This window comes from Camelina sativa, chromosome 14 (genome assembly GCF_030686135.1).
Source record: "Camelina sativa cultivar CO46 ecotype springtype chromosome 14, ASM3068613v1".
Classification (NCBI taxonomy): domain Eukaryota; kingdom Viridiplantae; phylum Streptophyta; class Magnoliopsida; order Brassicales; family Brassicaceae; genus Camelina; species Camelina sativa.
The window spans coordinates 4409747-4429643 of record NC_141893.1 but is presented as its reverse complement, the minus strand read 5'-3'; the positions used below and the strand labels follow the sequence as shown (position 1 = coordinate 4429643).

The 19897-nt window shown below is 35.4% G+C and overlaps 3 protein-coding genes and 2 pseudogenes across 12 annotated transcripts; all 5 read left to right on the top strand.

Annotated features, from left to right (window-relative positions):
* The first annotated feature begins 256 nt into the window (after positions 1 to 256).
* LOC104739714 (F-box/LRR-repeat/kelch-repeat protein At1g09650-like) lies at positions 257 to 2275 on the top strand. Of its 3 annotated transcripts, XM_087482959.1 has the most exons (3): positions 360 to 458; positions 547 to 775; positions 842 to 2275. In XM_087482959.1, the coding sequence occupies exons 2-3, from the start codon at positions 589 to 591 to the stop codon at positions 1753 to 1755; spliced, it is 1101 nt and encodes a 366-aa protein (XP_087339085.1). In that variant the 5' UTR covers positions 360 to 458; positions 547 to 588; the 3' UTR covers positions 1756 to 2275. The 3 variants fall into 3 exon arrangements, with proteins under 3 accessions (XP_019091711.1, XP_087339085.1, XP_087339084.1); XM_019236166.2 differs by having other exon boundaries at positions 257 to 458; positions 547 to 2275; XM_087482958.1 differs by lacking the exon at positions 360 to 458 and having other exon boundaries at positions 465 to 775.
* Positions 2136 to 5422, top strand: LOC104739715 (pentatricopeptide repeat-containing protein At1g10910, chloroplastic-like). 4 transcript variants are annotated; one of them, XM_087482956.1, is made up of 8 exons: positions 2136 to 2275; positions 2611 to 2711; positions 2809 to 2874; positions 3020 to 3250; positions 3460 to 3762; positions 4141 to 4245; positions 4384 to 4483; positions 4857 to 5422. In XM_087482956.1, the coding sequence occupies exons 1-8, from the start codon at positions 2266 to 2268 to the stop codon at positions 5219 to 5221; spliced, it is 1281 nt and encodes a 426-aa protein (XP_087339082.1). In that variant the 5' UTR covers positions 2136 to 2265; the 3' UTR covers positions 5222 to 5422. The 4 variants fall into 4 exon arrangements, with proteins under 4 accessions (XP_087339082.1, XP_019091714.1, XP_019091713.2 ...); XM_019236169.2 differs by having other exon boundaries at positions 2151 to 2275; positions 2546 to 2711; positions 3470 to 3762; XM_019236168.2 differs by having other exon boundaries at positions 2151 to 2275; positions 2546 to 2711.
* A 2523-nt stretch (positions 5423 to 7945) lies between these two features.
* On the top strand, positions 7946 to 9113 carry LOC104739717 (glycosyltransferase BC10-like; annotated as a pseudogene). Its single transcript, XR_015579184.1, has 2 exons — positions 7946 to 8453; positions 8525 to 9113. The product of XR_015579184.1 is annotated as a glycosyltransferase BC10-like (transcript).
* A 241-nt stretch (positions 9114 to 9354) lies between these two features.
* Positions 9355 to 10818, top strand: LOC104739718 (uncharacterized; annotated as a pseudogene). The gene is made up of 5 exons (XR_015579185.1): positions 9355 to 9584; positions 9691 to 9884; positions 10005 to 10127; positions 10229 to 10423; positions 10522 to 10818. The product of XR_015579185.1 is annotated as an uncharacterized LOC104739718 (transcript).
* A 30-nt stretch (positions 10819 to 10848) lies between these two features.
* LOC104739719 (ADP-ribosylation factor GTPase-activating protein AGD4) lies at positions 10849 to 18404 on the top strand. 3 transcript variants are annotated; one of them, XM_010460158.3, is made up of 19 exons: positions 10849 to 11183; positions 11322 to 11398; positions 11741 to 11841; positions 12448 to 12518; positions 12842 to 12904; positions 13029 to 13073; positions 13259 to 13324; positions 13519 to 13566; positions 13656 to 13751; positions 13853 to 13894; positions 14071 to 14277; positions 14702 to 14827; positions 15374 to 15589; positions 15975 to 16061; positions 16150 to 16410; positions 16814 to 16935; positions 17083 to 17173; positions 17321 to 17766; positions 18013 to 18404. In XM_010460158.3, the coding sequence occupies exons 1-19, from the start codon at positions 11136 to 11138 to the stop codon at positions 18125 to 18127; spliced, it is 2328 nt and encodes a 775-aa protein (XP_010458460.1). In that variant the 5' UTR covers positions 10849 to 11135; the 3' UTR covers positions 18128 to 18404. The 3 variants fall into 3 exon arrangements, with proteins under 3 accessions (XP_010458460.1, XP_019091708.1, XP_087339081.1); XM_019236163.2 differs by having other exon boundaries at positions 10959 to 11183; positions 13649 to 13751; XM_087482955.1 differs by lacking the exons at positions 10849 to 11183; positions 11322 to 11398; positions 11741 to 11841; ... (2 more) ...; positions 13029 to 13073; positions 13259 to 13324 and having other exon boundaries at positions 14702 to 15192.
* The last annotated feature ends 1493 nt before the right edge of the window (positions 18405 to 19897 follow it).

Here is a 19897-nt window from a genome sequence, read left to right as displayed (position 1 = left end):
CTTCGTCATGCTTTTCACGTGTCAACAAACTGGTGTCAACCAGAAAAATAATGTTGTCGAGACCGCAAACAAACTTAAAACGTATTCAAAAGTTTATGTAGGCAGACCCAGTCAGATACTGAGGGAATAGTATGATGACGTATTGTATAATATATCTGACTTTGAAGACAAGATCCTGGCCGTCGGTGTAAAACTCGTATTTGGGTTCTGAGAGGCTTAAATAAAAATCAAAAGCCCAAGAAGAAAAAAAAAACCAAAAAAACCAAAAAAAAACAGAGATAGGGTTCGAACAGGTGTCGGAGTTTAGGTTTAGGAGATCTGTGTCTGTCGTGTGGAGATATATATATATATATAGAGAGAGAGAGAAGTTGTTTCTGTTTTCCTTGACGAAAAGGGAATTGTTGAGTTTTGCCTATTCCTTGGAAGGTTTTCCTGTTTGTTTATTTGGGAGATTACTGGTTTGGTTTTTTTTTTTTTTTTTTCTTTTTTATAAATATAGGACATAACCCTCCTCCTATAAAATTTAATCTCTTCTTCATCATCAAGGGTCTTCGGGGGTGTCGTGTCTGCTCAACAACAATCGCAAGAATGTCAATAAAAAAGCTACGCTGCTTGAGTATATTGGAATCGCTTCCCCACGATTGCGTAGAGCGTATCCTAGAGAGACTTGATGTGGATTCTCTGATGAGATTAAAGGGTGTATCGAAACAATGGAAATCAACGATCGAATCTCCATTCTTCCAACGAAGACAGTTGACACATCGTCAGCAATCAGGTAATCCAGATGTTCTCATGGTCTCTTTACATCCTGATGATGAAGATATTGATCACCCGATTGTAGAATCTCTAAGTACATTGGTGTTGGGTTCATCATCATCGGTCCATATCCCTACTCCTTGGGATATGGATAACATCCGATTCTTCGTTTCCCATAATACCTGTGACGGTCTCGCTTGTCTCTACATGTACCGCAAACCCGGTTTTGTGGTCAACCCAACCACTAGATGGTATCGGCCTCTCCCTCTCTGTAACCTACAACAACTCATGTTCGACTTAGGAGATAATTTCTTCCATACTTTCTTGGACCTTCATTACGTGGTCTCTAATCTTGGTTTTGGTAAAGACAAAATCACGGGCACATACAAGCCCGTTTGGCTATACAACTCTTCAGAGATTGGCCTAGACAACGCTACTACCTGCGAGGTTTTCGACTTTAGCACCAACGCTTGGAGGTCTGTTTCTCCCGCTGCTCCCTGTCGGATTGTTGCTTGGCCCGAGCCTGTCTGTGTAGATGGGTCGCTTCATTGGTTCACCGAGTGCGAGGAAACCAAAATTCTGTCCTTGGATCTTCACACCGAAGCCTTTCAAGTCGTCTGTAATGCTCCCTTTGCCAATGTTCGTGCTTCCGATATCGTCATGTGCGACCTCGACAACCACTTGTGCGTTTCGGAGATGAAGTGGCCCAACCAAGTCATATGGTCACTCAATTCAGCCAATAAGACATGGCACAAAATGTGTTCCATTGATCTGACTACAATTTCTCAATGGTTTCGTGTTCACAAATGCGCGCTCATGCCACTAGCACTCTTCGATGGGAAGAAGAAGAAGCAGAAGAAGTTGTTGTTTTACGCTCGTGAGCTAAGGGAAGCACTGCTGGAACTTGATCTCGAAACCAATACATATGATATTCTTTTTGATAATTACTCCATTGGTTTTCCTGTTTGTTATTTCCAGAGTTTAATCTCTATTTCATAAAAAAAAAATATATATCTTTGTTACTATTTCTATATGCATCATAAGTCTTGTCAGTCAATCATTGGATCATATTATGGTGTGTAATCTTTGCTTCTTTCTTCAACCTTTTCTCTATCCCAAGTTGTTTGCTCTGCATGTCCTAAAAATATACTACATGATTATGATCCACAACCTTTTAGAATTCAAAATCCCATATATACTTCGTGAGAGGAGTGGACGAGAGAATAGTTTAGACTTTAGAGTTATCCGGGAAAAAGAGGTGAAGAATATAATTTCGGATTTAGATTTTAGATAGTGAGATCTTTGACTTCATTTCTGATTTAGTTATGTTTGTGCCAACTCTTTTTTGGTGGCCAAATTTTGTTATTACTAATTTTTATATTTTTCTCTTCTTTTTTTGTGATTATCAGATAATTTACAGGTGAAAATTAAACAAAATAATCAGAGAGTTGCAATCGTATACTAAGAAAAATCGAAGAACAAGCGTAGGAGTCAGTCATATCCACACTGATGAGTCTCGGTTAGTTTTCTCACTATTTCGTTGTTTTCCTTTCGAGTTCCATCCAAATAGACCGATCGTTTTATGATTTTCACATTAATTTTTATTTAGATCCAGTGATGATCATTGTGGCATTTGCTTGCTTGATTTGATTGCGTAACACTCACTCAGTTTTTTCAAAAATATGCTTTTTAAACGTGCTTGGTTCGAATGCTCTTTAAAAGTATCCCCTGAATTTGTGTGATAGATGTTATGATGGTCTAGTAACATTCATTCATCTTTTCCGGTCAGAGTTGCTGCTGTGATCTGTGTGTTTTCTGCGATTTTAAAGTAAAATCATCGTTTCATGGTAACAGAAGCTCCTCGTTCGAAACGTCATTCCACTGCCTACCTGACGAGAAAATCCGCCGTTTCTGAAGTTCAACGCTCCCTCCGATTTTCTCTCCTCTCTGCAGAGGTGGTTACTATTTATCACCGAAATTTATCTTCAATTCTGCTTAATCAATCATCATGTGATTGTCTCCAGTTGTCATGATGTTACTGTTCCTCTCAAGGTTCAAGACTTGAATGTGATTTTGCGTGATTTCGGAATCTCCGGAAGATTGCAGGATCTTATACAGGTTTGTTGATTTTAACATGGATTCATATTAAGTAGGAATTATACTAACTATATTGTTTCCAAGATGTGCATAAATTAATTTGTGTGTTTTGATGTTTGTAATCTTTCTTTTTACCTCTTTGATTGGATGCAAACAACATGGAAAGATTAGTGTTTCAACTTACAGCAGTTGCATCAAGTTTGTGGGGGCTAAAAATGTCTCCAAGGCACTGGAGATATACCACAGCATTCCAGACGAGTCAACCAAAATCAATGTCTTTATATGTAACTCCATTCTTAGTTGTCTGGTCAAGAATGGGAAGCTTGAAAGCTGCATCAAATTGTTTGATCAGATGAAGCGTGATGGTCTGAAACCAGATGTGGTTACGTATAACACGGTATGCCAGCTGACGTTTTCACTTTTCACTACATCAGTAAATGACGAAATAGTTTCACAAAGCTTAAACCGGTTTAACCTGAGATTGAGAGACGTACTGAAATATTTCTGCATTTTGGGATTTCAAGTTTAGGTGAAAGAACCATGACTGCATATGCAACATCTCGTTTTGTTCGGCTTCTATGATATATTTTCTCTTTGAACTTCTAGCTGCTTGCAGGTTGTATCAAGGTTAAAAATGGATACCCTAATGCTATGGAACTCGTTGGAGAGCTGCCACATACTGGAATACAAATGGATGGTGTGATGTATGGGACTGTCTTGGCCGTTTGTGCTTCAATTGGTCGATCTGAAGAAGCTGAAAACTTTATCCGGCGGATGAAAGCTGAAGGTCATTCGCTAAACATATACCATTACAGCTCTTTGCTCAATTCTTATTCTTGGAAAGGAGATTACAAGAAAGCTGATGAGCTGATGACCGAGATGAAATCAATAGGATTAGTGCCTAACAAGGTTTGTTTTTGTCAGTATTTCTCATCTCATGCAATCATACTGTCTGGTTTTTGACCCCTGTTATAGATGAATTTGTTTGAATGACTTGTAACAACCTATTATCTGCTGATTACACCCCTCAAGAAATGCCCTGTAAGAGTGAAGAAATTGTTTAGATATCTTGTATCTAAACATGGTTTAGACGTCAATTCTCTCTTAACATGGTTCAGATTTCACATGATTTTTTTAGCTTCATCTTATTTCTTTTCGTAATTCTTCTCTTTGGATTTATTTTTTTTAATTGAAGGATTGTTCACATGATTCTTTTGCTTGTTTGTATTATATCAGAGATTGGTTTCCTCAGCTCACTTTTATAACTCTATCTGGAAATATTTGCAGGTGATGATGACAACTTTACTAAAGGTTTATATTAAAGGAGGGTTGTTTGATAGATCAAGAGAATTACTCTCTGAACTTGAATCTGCTGGGTACGCCGAGAATGAGGTAATTAGACAATATTATTTTTCAGCAAATCTAAACGTAGCTTATTGGTATGGTTTGCTATCATGGTATAAGAGCTCATATAGTGTTCCTGTTTACTCGGCAATTATCTTATGGTCAAAATTTTGTTTTCTTCTCTAGATGCCATATTGTATGTTGATGGATGGGCTTTCAAAGGCAGGAAAGTTAGAAGAAGCGAGGTCAATCTTTGATGATATGAAAGGGAAAGGTGTTAAATCTGGTATGATTTTATTTAAACTGCTGATAAGTTAGCTTTTATATTTCATTTTTGACTCTTTACTGGTTGCTGCTTTTACTGCTGTTCAATAGAGGATCAGGAATATTTTTCAATGATATCTTGGGGTGAATTCATAGACTCAATCCTGGATTTGTCAAATAACTAGGATTGAAAAAAACTCATTATGTCCTTGAAGATCTACCTCTTATGAGTTAGCAATTTGCTACAATTAGGGGTGTCTTATGGTTAGATATTTTCTCATATTTGTCAGAACCTGATAAAGAAACCAGTATGGAGTATGTGGTTCTCCTATCCGTATCTCTACAGAAACCAGTTTCCTATTTTTCTAGACAATGATGTCAGTTTCCTGTTTCAGATGGCTATGCAAACAGCATCATGATATCTGCTTTATGTCGAAGTAAGCGTTTCGAGGAGGCAAACGAACTGTCAAGGGACTCTGAAACCACTTATGCAAATTGCGACTTGGTAATGTTAAACACAATGCTCTGTGCCTATTGCAGAGCAGGAGGTATGGAAAGTGTTATGCGAATGATGAAGAAAATGGATGAGCAAGCCGTTAGTCCTGACTATAATACTTTCCATATCTTGATCAAATATTTCATCGAGGAGAAGCTGCACCTGCTTGCGTACCAAACCATACTTGATATGCACAGCAAAGGCCACCGCCTTGAGGAGGTAACCAGCATCAAGACATTGCTTGTTTTTATAGTTCTAATATAGAAATCTTGCTTCGTAGCTTCTTGTATTTGTTTTCTAGTAAGTAATGCTAGACAATGCAAAATTTAGCTCTCGATTTAGGGTTTGTTTTCTTTCCTTTTAAGTTTGTTTTTCTTCTTCTACCCAAATGGGCCAAGCCCAACGTATTCGTCCAATAACTTTATAAAATAACAATATAGGGCCATTGGCTGTCCAACCCAGAAATTGTCTAATTACTTAAATATAGGCCCATTAGCAGTCCAACTTAATAAAAAGCATTAATCACGGTTTATACTTTATACTTAACTCCCTTGAAAATAATGTATATGATGAAACCATACATGTAAAATTACTTGACTAATTTTAATAGTGTTAAATGACTGTATATACTTTCTTTTTTTTTAAGATGGTGAACTATAAAGAAGAGTTTTTTTTTTTTTTTCAATTTTACAGTATATATATATATATATATATATGAATATAAAATAAAATACAAACTCAGAATGTATTGAAATAAGACAACGAAACAAGAGATATATCCATCAGAAGATTGTTTAAGACAGATAAACGACGAAATCAGAGACAGCTCTCATATGCATATTCATGTTTTCCCTCTTTGTGTCAACATCAGTGTATGTCTAGATTTCTTCATATGTAGTATATAATAATCATTTAACTGTCTTTTTGTCATTTTCAATGTTGGTTAATGACGTGTGGTTTCAATGTTGGTTAATGTCGTGTGGTTTCAAAAATTATAAAAAATTCTCTCAATTATGAGTTTTATATCATTATTTTAATAAGAGACCTATAACTATTTGGATTCTTTTCCTTATATTATGTATTCAGAAAATTTATTATAACCACGATTGTTACAAAATTTATCAGAATGTTTATGCCGGTTATGTTGATTGGTTTATTTACTATTGAGACTTGGTTTTGGTGATAGTATTTAAGTTGTAATCTTTTGTTATTAACTCTTTAATGAAGCATTTTATAAAGATAAGAAAAGTTTGTTAAGAACTGAAATGGTATCATAGCTATGCTTCATTTAGTCAAAATCTGTATAATTTAACCATTAAAGGTTTTTTTTTTAAAAAAAAAATCACCAAAAACAAAAGAGAGATCTTATCAAAATTTTGCCAATAATCACTCATTACTCATATGCTACCAAAAAAAAAAAAAAAAACATCTCTTTTAAAGCACCCAAAGTCCCAAACAACGTTTATATCCATCCCACAATATGTGTTTACATAAAAACTTATATGGTTCTACATACTCAAATCAAATATCTCACCTGGTCATCATGTTGGTTTGCTATTGTAAACCGGTCTGATCTTATTAGTGTGATTGCCGTTCACACCACTCGCTTCAACGAATAGCTCGGCTGTGATCATACTTAATGAAAGTTGAAGATATCGACCAAAATATTTGGCAATTTACCGAAATCTCAAAGATCATGATCGAAGGTTGGGAAACCAATGTTAATTATTTTTTTTGGCAAAATATACACAATATATCCGTGATTTATCATATAGTTGTCAAACGTATGTTTTATTGTTTTTTTGATTAGTATAGAGAGATTTACCTTATAGTTAAATGTGCATCTTTCTTGGCTGTGTGAAAGCACCTAGCTTGTATTTTGAAGCTATTTTTCATCCCATTCTCAAATCTCGTAAGTCACTATTGTTATTATGTTGCATACTAAAGAAGATGATGTAAAACTACCACACCACCAATACACCGATTATGTTTTTGTGTAGGTGTTATTTGCCTGATTTGAATAGAATAATAACCATTTAGCATATTTAATTTACGTAGGTCGAGAATCCCACTTTCTTATTTGTTGCTACTATTGGCGGAGGCCTAGACACAAGGAGGACGAAAAAGTTACAAGGTAATTAAAAAAAACACACACACACATAACGCCTGGCCTCTTTGGTTAATCTTCTATTTAACGTTTTAACTTTTTTTTTTTTTTTTTTAGCATAATGATGCTTTAACATTACCGCAAATTTCATGCTCTTTATCCTCTTCTCTGTTTTTTTACTTGACAAGTCACAAAATCACGTTTCACTAAAACCCACAATTCTCATGCATATATAGTTCATCATCTCACACTACTGCGCATGCATCACACAAACATGATCATGCTGCCTAGCTAGGTTTAAGTAAATATATACTAAATCCTGAGTTTGAAACACTTTTCCTTGTTTGTAGATAACATCTTAAAATATGTTGTATTCTATTATTCACCGCAATCAACATAATAAATTGTGGAAACTTTCGATCCCTATTATATGCCTATTTGTGGCCAAAACGGTTATCTTATTTAAAATTGTGCTAAGCACCACTTTTCAGTTTTTCACTAAATTTCAGACACAAACATTCGTAGGCACAAGACATATAATTGTATATATATAAAATTATATACACAAGACGTACACTAAATTGTATATATATATATAATTATATACACACTATTACACACACGAAAAAAAGAGGACTTTAATTAAACGAGTTACCTAGAGCAAAGCCAAGAACGAAGAGCGAATAATTAATTATGTCAAAACCTTGTTTAGTGTAAAAGGTTTCTTATTGATAACGTGAAGAGGGCTGCCCCTTATATATGTGCTTACAACATTAACCTAGATACAGAATAGGAAATAGCTAAACTATACAACAATTATATAGTAATTACACAACATATCCCTCTTCATAATAAATTAATTAATATACGCAAAACTAAATATGAAGAAGCAGAAGATCGCAACCGTTTGTCAAAGAACTCAACTTACGGATGAAAAAAGAACCGATCAGTCTTCGATATGTTCACATGCTCGGCACCGTGGTCTTCTTCACCTCCATCGTCATCCTCCTCGCTCTTTACCTTAACCAACGTCTCCAAACATCACTCTTCTTGGTCGAAGAACATCACAGTACACTCTCCTTAAATCCACTAACTTCTCCTCGCTCTCATCCTCCTTCTCCTTCTCATCGCAGCTCTAGTAGTAATATTACAGACGAGGAGCTGATGCGGCGAGCAGCGATGGCACCACGCAGCGCCATGATGAACGGGACTCATCCAAAAGTTGCGTTCATGTTTTTGACAAGGTGGAATTTGCCGTTGTCCCCTCTTTGGGAAATGTTCTTCAAAGGACACGAAGGGTTTTATTCCATTTACGTTCATACCTCACCAGAGTTCACCGAGGAGCCGCCCCAGTCTTCAGTGTTTTACAAGAAACGCATTCCAAGCAAGGTATGCTTACATATATTCACATTCTCTAATTAGGTTTTACAAGGTATGAGATAGTTTGAAAATGTTTGTAGTCAGTTGAGTGGGGGAGATCGTCGATGATGGACGCAGAGAAGCGTCTTTTATCTCACGTGTTTCTAGAACCTTCCAACGCACGCTTCGTCCTCCTCTCAGAGACTTGCATCCCTCTCTTCAACTTCACCACAGTCTACACTTACCTAACGCGCTCCACACACTCTTTCTTTGGCTCGTTAGACGACCCAAGGCCCATGGGACGAGGCCGTTACACATCCAAGATCCTCCCATTCGTGGCGCTATCTGATTGGCGTAAAGGAAACCAGTGGTTCGAGGTCTCGCGTAGAGTCGCCGCCGAGATCGTCTCCGACCGCCGGTACTTGTTTAAGGATCACTGCCGCCCGCCGTGCTACATCGACGAGCATTATCTTCCGACGTTGGTTAATAAGATATGTCCGGAGATGAGTTGGAATCGGACCGTGACGTGGGTGTGGATTGGTCAAAGAGGTGGGTCACATCCAGTTATTCGGGTCGAATTGTAGCTACGAGGGTGAGGTGACGAATGTGTGTTTTCTTTTCGGGAGGAAGTTTCATGTGAGCACCCTCAAGCCTCTCATGAACATTGCTCCATATTGATATGGACTTTAATTAAGACTTATTCAATATTTCTTTCCAAAATATATAGACATTAATTATTGACCAAAAAATACTTGAAATTAGTGTGGCTGAATTAAACTAAAGAAAACAAAAAAAAGTGGCCAAATGGTCAACTTTCTTGGAGTGCAAATCAAGTTCTGAATAAGAGAATTTTAAAATTGTATAGAGAGAGACAACAAGTTTATATTCAGAGTCTCAACTCTCAAGTAAGCAACTGTCTTCCATTTGTAAACCTTTATCTTAAACACTTTTCTTCTATTCTTTATATTTCTTGAGGCTATAGCTATGGAGGTGGCATATACTGGAAGGAAAAAAGCTAGTCGAAATGTAGGACATCAAGATATTGTTGGACTCAAGAAGAGTCGATATCACTATGAAAAGTCAATAGAAGCGAATGAGAAGATGGTAGAGGAGATGCGACAACAAATGCTTCAGATCGAGAAACAATTCATAGAGAAAACAGTATGTTAGTTGTGTAATTCTATGTCTCTCTCTGACTACTACTACATATATATATATTATTGCGGATCGAATTAACTAAGCTGGTGAATGTTACGCTCAAGCACAGCTTGTTCGTGAACAGTACATCTCAGGACTAGAAAACAATTTGCGTCATAGATAGATGACAGGCTGATGGTGAACTTTCCGAATTGCCCTAAGAAGATGGAGCTAGGCAAACTAACTTTTACTAATAACGCGTATCGTGACAAGAAGGCGGCTGTTATATAATTTTCGTCCGGGGAACGAGAAATTAATATCCATGTTAGAAACCGTTTATATCACATATATATATCCTCTGTTTTGATCTATGATTATTGACCTCAAAGTGTTATACAAATTTTACTCGATAGCATTTTAATTATTTTACTATATATGTTACAGAACCTGAACCATCAGATGTTACACAAGGCTCATTGCATGGGTGGTGAGAGACGCCTTCTTAAGATGCTGAATCCAAATAAGGATACAGAACCTGTTATTTCGCTTGCGCAAGTTAAAGAACAAGTTAAGTATTGTAACCTTCAATATTTGATATTCTATATATCAGAATTGTGATTCAAAATTAAAGTGTGGGTTGTGATTGATGTGTTTTTCCCGTAGAACAGATGAGGAAGTTATATTGTTCAATGAAATGGCCATATTTGAATAGCACAAGCACGAGCACAATGGATGAAGAAACATATGAGAGAAAGCTAAGGGAACTTGAATGTGAGAGAGATCAAGTGTTTGTTAATGCTCCTTCTAAAGCCTCTCTATGGAAATTATTACCTTCTACAAAGGACTTACGCAACCAGATCAAGGTCTGATAGTTCCATTTTTGATGTGTATGTAAAAGAAAAGTTTGGTTTCGGTTAAGTTCTGATCTAGCCGTTATTTTTTTCTGTAATTTAAATATAAGGCTATGGAGGCAGAAGATGAAGAAAAGAGGAAAAAGGTATTGGAAAGAAGAAAGAAGATAGAGTCAAAGGGAAAGAAAGATAAAGAAGACAGAGAATGAGATCAAGTCTATGAGAAAGATGATAGATCGGATTCACATCAGAAAGCAGAAAGCTTTGGAAATCATTTCACATGAAAGGACTTGTTTAGAGGCAATCACATAAGTTTATTGACTTATTATTAATGTAACGTCCAATAAACACTATATTTCAAACAAAAATTCCCATAACAATTAATAATGAACATCATTATGTTTCAAAAGCCCTACCTTGTAACTCAACATTTGTTTAAAAGACACATAAAAATAGGTTTTAAAAATAAAGATACGTAGAAGAGGGGTATATTTGAAAATACGAAAAAGTTGTGGATTCTTCTAGCTAATTTCTAAAAGCAATCACTATCACCATCATTCATCATCACCAACTGAAAAGGCTTCTGGATCTCGCCAGATCCCATCGTCGAACCGAACCGAATCAGACATCCAAATTTCTGGACTCACTTCTCCGGTCAAGTCGAGTCTTCACTCTTTGGTCTCAAAGTTTCTTCCTTTTTTTTTTTTTTTTTTTGGTTTCACCAATGGCGACCTTTATCAATCTCGAGGATTCCCCAATGTTTCAGAAACAGGTACATTGATTGGAACAGCTTTCGTATATTATTTTTGCCTTCTGGATTTCAAAATTCAGTCTTTTTTTTTTTGTATAAATTGTGTGACTTTATCACCTTAATTGTTGTGTTGCGTCTGTTTCTCATTGATTCAATCAGGTTTGTTCATTGGAGGGGACAGCTGATGAGCTTAAAGACCGTTGTCAGAAGCTACACAAAGGTGTTAAGAAGTTCATGTATGTCAAAATCTACCCTTTTCTTTGCTACCTTCTTTAATCTTGTCCTCTCATCTTTCTGTGTGAACATAAATAAGATGTCAAGAACATTTTCTCAAAGTAGAAGTTGGATTTTTTGGTACCATTTTGTCTCTTCTCATTAATTGGCAAATACTGTTTTTCCGTTTTCATGTAAAACTTCGATTGTTGTATGTTGTTGGCTTTATGACTTGCTTTCTTTTCCATTTCAATACATTTTGCCATCGCCTTATTTTGTTGCTACTCCACTTTTGTCATTTGTATCTACGTGGCCAGGCGTGTTATCAGTGCCTGACAGTTTTTGCATTACTTTTATTTTTGTAGGGCAAGTTTGGGAGAGGCATCCAAAGGAGAAAGTGCCTTTGCTGATTGTCTGGAAGCATTTGGTGCTGGACATGATGATCCTATCAGTCTTTCAATTGGAGGTTACTGATTTTGCATCTTTCTTGCTATTATGAGTCTATCTGCTATGATTTACCACTTTATTCCTTTCATGAGTGATAAGTGACTGAGTGATGCAAATATTCTTTGGTGCTATTAAACTATTCAATAAGTAGCACAATTTTAGTATTGAAGTTGAGCCTTACTGTGTTTCTTAGTTATGTAGATCTTATTGGACATCTAGATTAGTCATGGAATAAGTATTGGTAGTGGGAAACAAATAGGAAATTATTCACCTAGGTATGTTAGTTCAAGATTTTTGGAAGCTTTCAGAATCACAGGAGGCACTTCTAGCATGTGGTTACCTTAAAGTGATTTAGTAAAGAATGGGATTTTTAGCTTTCATAGACTATCATGTTTCTTATTATTGATTGTTAACAAGTTAAGTAGATTGATTTTGTTTACTAAGACAGAGTCTACTTAAACCGCTCTTACTTGGCTTATGATATAGTTCTTCTTAGCTTAATACATCATCTAAGTTTATGTTTGTTCTCAGCATTGCCTTTTGTAACCTACATTTTATAATTTCTAAGAACTTAAAATGTCTTGTTTCTAACCTATTTGATTGTTAATCTTTGAAATGACACCAGGTCCAGTTATATCCAAATTCATAAATACTCTTCGAGAGCTTTCTTCTTACAAGGAGTTTCTTTGCTCACAGGTATGCTCACTGTATCTTGTGAACAAATAATAAATGCCAGCAAAGACTAACAGATGCCTATCTTCATTGAGAGCATATTTTTGTTCGGTACTTAAAAGAAGATTTGGTTAGTGTAGTGGTCTTCGTTGATTCAAGGATTCATATCTTGATATTTTTTCTGAAAATATTTGTTTGAGTTACTAACTTACTAATTAACTCTGTGGAAAGGAAAGATGTAAAAGTAGGATAGTTTGTTTAAAATGCCAAATCTGTAGTTGATTTTAGTGCAAATGCCTTAACTCTTTATATAACAGTTGTGGTATTTTATGGGGAAAAATTTATAGGTGGAGCATGTGTTGCTTGAGAGGTTGATGAACTTTATTAATGTTGATCTACAAGAAGCTAAGGTATTCGTTTTCTCTTCTTAGTCTGACTTTGATCAATAGTTTCTTAGTCTTGCACCACAACTATATATCGACAACTATTCCGGTCACATTCTAATCAACCCTATGCCGTTTCTACCCTTTGTAGGAGTCTCGGCATCGATTTGATAAAGCTGCTCATTCGTACGATCAGGTACTTGGTTATAGAGTCTATAGCTCTCTTAATTTCTTGTGCTTGCAGTTGTACGCACGTTTTCTTCGCCTAATTAAAAAATGTTTTGTAGGTTGGTGTTGCCACCACAAGAATGCACAGAACTTAAACATTGCATGACATTCTTCATCTGAACTGGTGTGATGAGTTTTCTTATCTGCTTGTAGTCGCGTGAGAAGTTTGTGTCTTTAAAGAAGAATACAAAAGGAGAAATTGTTGCAGAGTTGGAAGAGGTAGAACATTTGATTCTTATGTATATCTTTTTGTTTGTTTCTCTTCGTGGCTACTAAGAGAAAGTGAATCCAAAAATCGCGCCTAAGCACATATATAATAAGTAGATGTTGTCGTTTCTTAATATATTTACCATGCGGTGTGCTTTTTTTCCCCAGCATGTTAACTTACCTGTGCCGTCATATTTGAATGACAGGATCTGGAGAACTCAAAGTCAACATTTGAGAAGAGCCGTTTCAATCTAGTATGCTGATTCTAGTAACCGCAGCCATTGTTATTTACTTTCGACATATCTACTTTGAAGTAAATTTTTGCATTGGTTGAAGAATGCAGGTAAATTCATTGATGACTATTGAAGCTAAAAAGAAGTATGAGTTTTTAGAATCCATAAGTGCAATTATGGATGCCCATCTGAGATATTTTAAACTTGTAAGGTCTCTAATTTTCCATTTTGAATCTTTACCATGTAAGACCCGACTAAGTTTGACATTTGTGATTGTGGCCCTTAATTTGATCTCTTTGTGTTTCAGGGATATGACTTGTTGAGTCAACTGGAACCATTTATTCATCAGGTACAAACTTGTACTCAACTTGATGTCTCAATATTTTAGGTGGGCAGGACAAATCGTGAGCTTCTATAGTTTCCAGAGGCAATATGAATTTGCAAATGGGGGATGTTTATTGTTAGGTTAGATACATTGAGGTCTTGAAATCCATTCGTGCTGACTTGTGATTGTTCTTCTTACAGATATTAACATTTGCTCAACAATCAAAAGAACAGTCTAAGATTGAACAAGATCGACTAGCAAGACGCATTCAAGAATTCAGGACACAGTCTGAATTAGACAGCCAACAGCTAGCCGCTAACGCAGAACCCTCTGGTGTTAACGGAAACCGTGTTGGTGGAACCATCCCTTATAAAAATACCGAAACAAGTTTAACAGCAGACAAGGAAGTACGCGTTTCTGATTTCATTCTTGCAAGAATCGAGAGCATTTTATGTTTTACATTTTGTTTCCCATAGCTCTTTTGTGTTTGCTTTGTTCTCATGAAAGTGTTTTTGTGGTGATCGATTGGTTAAGAAAGTTATAAGTGTTTTTTTCTCACCAGAGGGGGATAGGTTAAGGTAGGATATTACTGTTAAGAAGATGGAACAGTCCTTATACTGGATTTAGATGCTTAACTCTTGCTTGTTTCTGTCTTTTACTGTCTGTGTCAGTTACCTTATAGCGCATACAAAAAATTTCCTAACATCTTGTGCGCCAGTGTGATTATACAACATATAGAGACTCGTTTTTTTTAGTTATTATTTGACACTAATATTCCCAGCCCAGCTGAACTTGTTATTGTCTTACAGAGTTCCTTTTTGTACGATGCAGGTAATTAAACAGGGGTATTTATTAAAGCGTTCATCAAGTTTGAGAACTGATTGGAAAAGAAAGTTTTTTGTCCTTGATAGTCATGGTTCTATGTACTATTATAGAAGTAATGGTAATAAATCAATGGTACGTATGCACTCTTTTTCCTGCCTCATTTCCATGAGAGACGTCCATAAGGCCTTTCAAATTTGGTCATTCGTTCTACATGCTAATTGTTACAATTTCTTAAATCTCACTGATTGTTCCATGAATCCTTCATTTCCCCTGAAATGAATAATTCATTTGTTACGAAACAGTACGACAATAAATAATAGAAACAGGTCGAGCAAATGATAAGATTGTTGTATCAGCTTTAAGATTTAACTCTATAATATCTTGTGATAGAAAGTCTCTAAAAATGTAGTGGATATTGAGATAAGTCTATCAGATCATCATCATCAACTGCAGAACATTTTCCTAATTTGGCACGAGAGTATTAACCCTTTATTGAGGTAGTTGCATGCATATTTTACCTGGTACTTCCTCATGTATTGTTTATATCTATATAAGTATAGATTGCAGAACTAGTTTATCTGTCTAACAGTTTAAGCAAGTCCTATACCTCTCTTTATATTATACTCATAGTTTCTGTTTGTTTACAACGGTTGATTCTTTTGCTATTCGTATTCTCAGGGATCTCAGCATCACTATAGTGGTTCATCTGACCATAATACTGGTGTATTTGGTCGATTCCGTGCAAGACATAACCGATCAGGTTCGCTCACTGAGGGCAGCTTAGGCTGTAATACTATCGATCTTCGCACTTCTTTGATAAAACTAGACGCAGAAGACATGGATCTTCGGCTCTGTTTCAGAATTATTTCTCCTCAAAAAACTTACACACTTCAGGTACCCAGTTTACTCGCCATAGGGCTAGGTTGCAAGTCACAGGGCATACATAATACTGTTTTTTTGTTTTGTTGGGTTCCTCCAAATTCATTATATGAAACACAGAGCTGTGCTCTTTATATATTCTTTCAAAGTGTATACTAGACCCCAGTCCTTACCTTGCAGACAACCTACATGGACCCTCGTAGCAAGTGTATCGTTGATTCATGTCAATCTTACTTTCTTTTTGCTTTTTTGATTTCCCCTTAAAATTCGGTTGGTTTTAGCGCTGATATATCTAGTTGGTGCTGTTCAGTCATAGATATAGTCTCTTTATCCTGGTTCATTCTTCTTTTCCTAATCTAAGTACTTCAGAATCGTAACAGCACTTATCTTACCTTACCAGGCTGAAAATGGAGCAGATAGGATGGACTGGGTAAATAAGATCACTACAGCTATAGGGACGCTTCTCAATTCTCATTTTCTACAACAGGTTGACACAATGAGCGTCTGGCTTCTCTTTCATTTACACAACTGAATTGATATCAAAGCCTTATTGCTAATACAGAACATTTTTGCAGTCACCAGTGCGATACTTGGATAGAGACAACACTAGTTCTGTTCCTGCTAATGCTGTCGTCTCCGGGGATCAAATTCGACTTAATGATGCAAAAGGAAATATTGGGGATGATGTCTCTACAATACTCAGAGGAATTCCTGGCAATAATGCATGTGCAGAGTGCAATGCTCCCGAGCCAGATTGGGCTTCACTTAACCTTGGAGTTTTGTTGTGCATTCAATGCTCTGGTGTTCACAGGAATCTCGGGGTTCATATATCCAAGGTATGAAGTATGAACTATTCCTAGAACAATTTTTGGAACACTCGTTAGCCTCTACCCCTATTATATTAGTTAGCCCTCCTGCCTTAACTCTTGGTACCTAGACACTTTGAATCAAGGCTTGCTTGTAATTTCCGTTGTATTAGCTAGTCTTATACCACGTCGGTAAATTCTATCTCTTCGTCAGCCAGAATTTGTAGAACTCAATGTGGTATTCTGAAGTTTCTAAGTAAAATTGACCCCACCAGGGTTTGGATTTGTTGCAAAAGTCAACATCACTGTAGTTATATAACACTAGGAGGGGTCAAGTATCCGGATAAAGTTGGGTCATGGATGTTTCTTTGGTGGGCCTCTAAGTGCTATATCTCGAAGCTGAGTCACAAATGTTTTACCCCACAAATTGCAGGTGAGGTCCCTTTCATTGGATGTGAAAGTGTGGGAGCCAACCATCTTGGACTTATTCCGAAATTTGGGTAATGCATACTGTAACTCACTGTGGGAGGGACTACTTCACCATGAAAATGACGGGTATGATTTCTAACGATAAATATTTGGTTTGTATTCCAAGTATAAACAAATGATCAAAACACTGTATCTTCCAACCGTCTCCTGAACCATAAATCATGCATGTAACTGTTGAGATACATCATGATAAACAGTGTTGACTTTTTGCAGTGAGGAAGGATCAACTTTGTCGCGTGCTTCAATTTCAAAACCACGTCCAGAAGATTCCTTTAGTGTGAAGGAGAAATACATCTTAGGAAAGGTATGGCATTAGTTCTTTCCTTTAGATGTCCAAGTCTTGAAATCTATCTTCACGGTCACAAGGAGTAAATTAGATTATGCTTTGTGAAAAGGCAAAGATGCAAAAAGCAACAACTAAACCCGATTGATGTTTTGTGGTTTTCGTCAGTACCTGGAGAAAGCATTAGTCATCAAAGATGAAAGCGAAGCAAACCCTTCTGCTGCGAGTAGAATTTGGGAAGCTGTTCAAAGCAGAAATATACGAGAAATCTATCGACTGATAGTAACTGCTGGGGATGTGAATATCATCAATACGAAGTTCGATGATATAACTGATATCGATGCGTATCACCATGTTGATGCAGCAGATAAATCAGTAAAGAAAAGACATGACCCAACTGTCTGTCTGAGAATCAAAGAATCCAACGAACCAGGAAACTGTCTTCAAGGCTGTTCCTTGCTCCATGTGGCTTGTCACATTGGTGACTCTGTCTTGCTTGAACTGTTGTTACAGTTTGGTGCTGACCTAAACCTGAGAGATTATCATGGAAGGACTCCGTTACACCATTGCATATCATCAAGGAACCACAAATTTGCAAAGATTCTACTGCGAAGGTACATTTTCACATTTCAGAAAGGCACTCTTCAATGGTTTACGTTATATTTTTGGATCGAACGAATATTAGGACTTAGGAGACTCAAACTAAAACCTCCTAGTTAGTTCCGCATACCGTTGATTGATTCCACTGCTCTGTTTCTTTGGAGCTTGGCTCCTCCATTGCATTTTTCTTGAATAAGTCCTTAGATAAGGAAACAAAATGGTTGTTAATATTTTCTTTATATTTGTTTGTGTAAACGCAGAGGAGCACGTCCATCGATAGAGGATGATGGAGGGCTAAGCGTGCTGGAAAGAGCGATGGAAATGGGAGCCATAACGGATGAAGAGCTCTTTCTTCTCTTAGCCGAGTGCGCATAAACAACACTGCACAGCTTAGAATTGCCTTACGAAGACCATAAAATGCAAAATCATGCAACGACAGGGTGGTGGTACAAGGTCAAGCTACTACAATTCCGCAAAATCATGGTCACACAGATATGACCACCTATGTAATGTCAGTTACCACATTTTTTTTTTTTCAATTGTCGCTTTTGCGTTTGCATTTGAGTTTACGTGTAAAAAGTAATTTTACTTTATTCCAATTCATTTTATATGCTTTTGCCGATTGATAAAAAAAAAAAAACAAAGTTACAAATATTTGCTTAGATAAAAGTGGATACAATTGGAAAAAGTTGCGTTGAATTGTGATTTTGTATAAATATTTTGGTAAAAAAATCATCATTAAGAAAGATAAGATATTGTGATTAACATTTTCGATTAGATTTTATTACATTTATTCCATCCAAGTATTTATATATAGTCAAATGGCAAATGATTAATTACGCAAATCTTACAAATAAGTTTAGAACAAAAAAAATGGACTTAAGGTTTTGTAGTGTACACTATTTGACAAAAAAATTATAGACTCGAGGATTCTTACTGTAGACTTCAGCATAACAAAAATAAATCAAAGCATTGTACTCAAACTTCAAAGATTTAAAGAGCAAATAATCAAACTTTTGGAAATCAAAACAGAAATATCATCGATATCTATTGTTTGGCAAAAACAAAACAGAAATATCATCCCAAAATAGTAGATCATAGTTGAAAACATGTAGAAAATGTAGATTTTCTTCTTATTATATAAAACAGAAAAAATGTAATCCAAAAGTCATGATTTATAGTTAAAAGTTTGGAGTTTTTTACAAGATAATGAAATTTTTGACAACTTCGACTGACTAAGTCCGAGTTGAGTCCGATAATGAATCTTAACTATAAACTAGGACAGCAAGAGTCAATATTTTCTTTTGAAAAGTTATTTTGTTTGAGATAATATTTATTTTAATATTATAATTGTTTGGTAAATCTATATAGATCTTTTTGAATACTAATTATTTCAGATTATTATAGTATTTTAATTTGTTTGGTGCATATTACAGTTTTATATTGTTTGTTTGTTGTATTTGCATCATTATTTTGTGAAATATTTTGAAGTAGTAATTATTATATTGTAATTGTGAGAATTATATTGTAATTGTGAGCAAATAAAATTTATTAATTTATCAACAACATAAATTTAGTTTTACCAACCCGCCAATGTGAAAAATTAAAAATTAAAACATACATTTTTCTTCATAGTTTGAGCAATATATTTTTGTTTTTAAAAATTCAGATCACAATATATGTAAATTTTTTTATTAACCATAAGTATTATATTATAATTCAAAACAATTTGTAAATAAAAATAAAAGAAATATGATAGGAGAATCATAATTTAAAATCTTAACAAAATCTTCGAAATCTAGTTATTAAAAATAATCATATTGTCTATTTGTATATAAAATTTTAGTTTTTGATTGGTTTATATTTGAAAAACTTATTTAGTAACTTTTGTCTATAATTAATTAGAGAGAGTAATTTTTTTTTGAAAATTATTAATTATTTAAAACAATGACATGACAATATAATTTTCTACGCTTTACAAGATTAGATTCATATTTGTACTTTTCAATTAACATAATAGGATATGCCATAAAAACACTAAAAAAAAAAAATAAGATGCACAAAACCTGAATTAGTTTCTTAAACATTATTATTAATATGAAAAAATAATTCAAAAGAGTCATATCCAACTTAGCTAAGATAAGG

Bases quoted from the DNA above. Each gene is read 5' to 3' on its own strand.
- LOC104739714 (XM_019236166.2), top strand. From the start codon at position 589: ATGTCAATAAAAAAGCTACGCTGCTTGAGTATATTGGAATCGCTTCCC.
- LOC104739715 (XM_087482956.1), top strand. The intron at 3,251-3,459 runs GTATGCCAGCTG...TTGAACTTCTAG, and splicing joins ATGTGGTTACGTATAACACG to CTGCTTGCAGGTTGTATCAA. The intron at 4,484-4,856 runs GTATGATTTTAT...TTCCTGTTTCAG, and splicing joins AGGGAAAGGTGTTAAATCTG to ATGGCTATGCAAACAGCATC.
- LOC104739719 (XM_010460158.3), top strand. From the start codon at position 11,136: ATGGCGACCTTTATCAATCTCGAGGATTCCCCAATGTTTCAGAAACAG. The intron at 11,842-12,447 runs GTTACTGATTTT...AAATGACACCAG, and splicing joins TATCAGTCTTTCAATTGGAG to GTCCAGTTATATCCAAATTC. The intron at 16,062-16,149 runs GTTGACACAATG...ACATTTTTGCAG, and splicing joins ATTCTCATTTTCTACAACAG to TCACCAGTGCGATACTTGGA.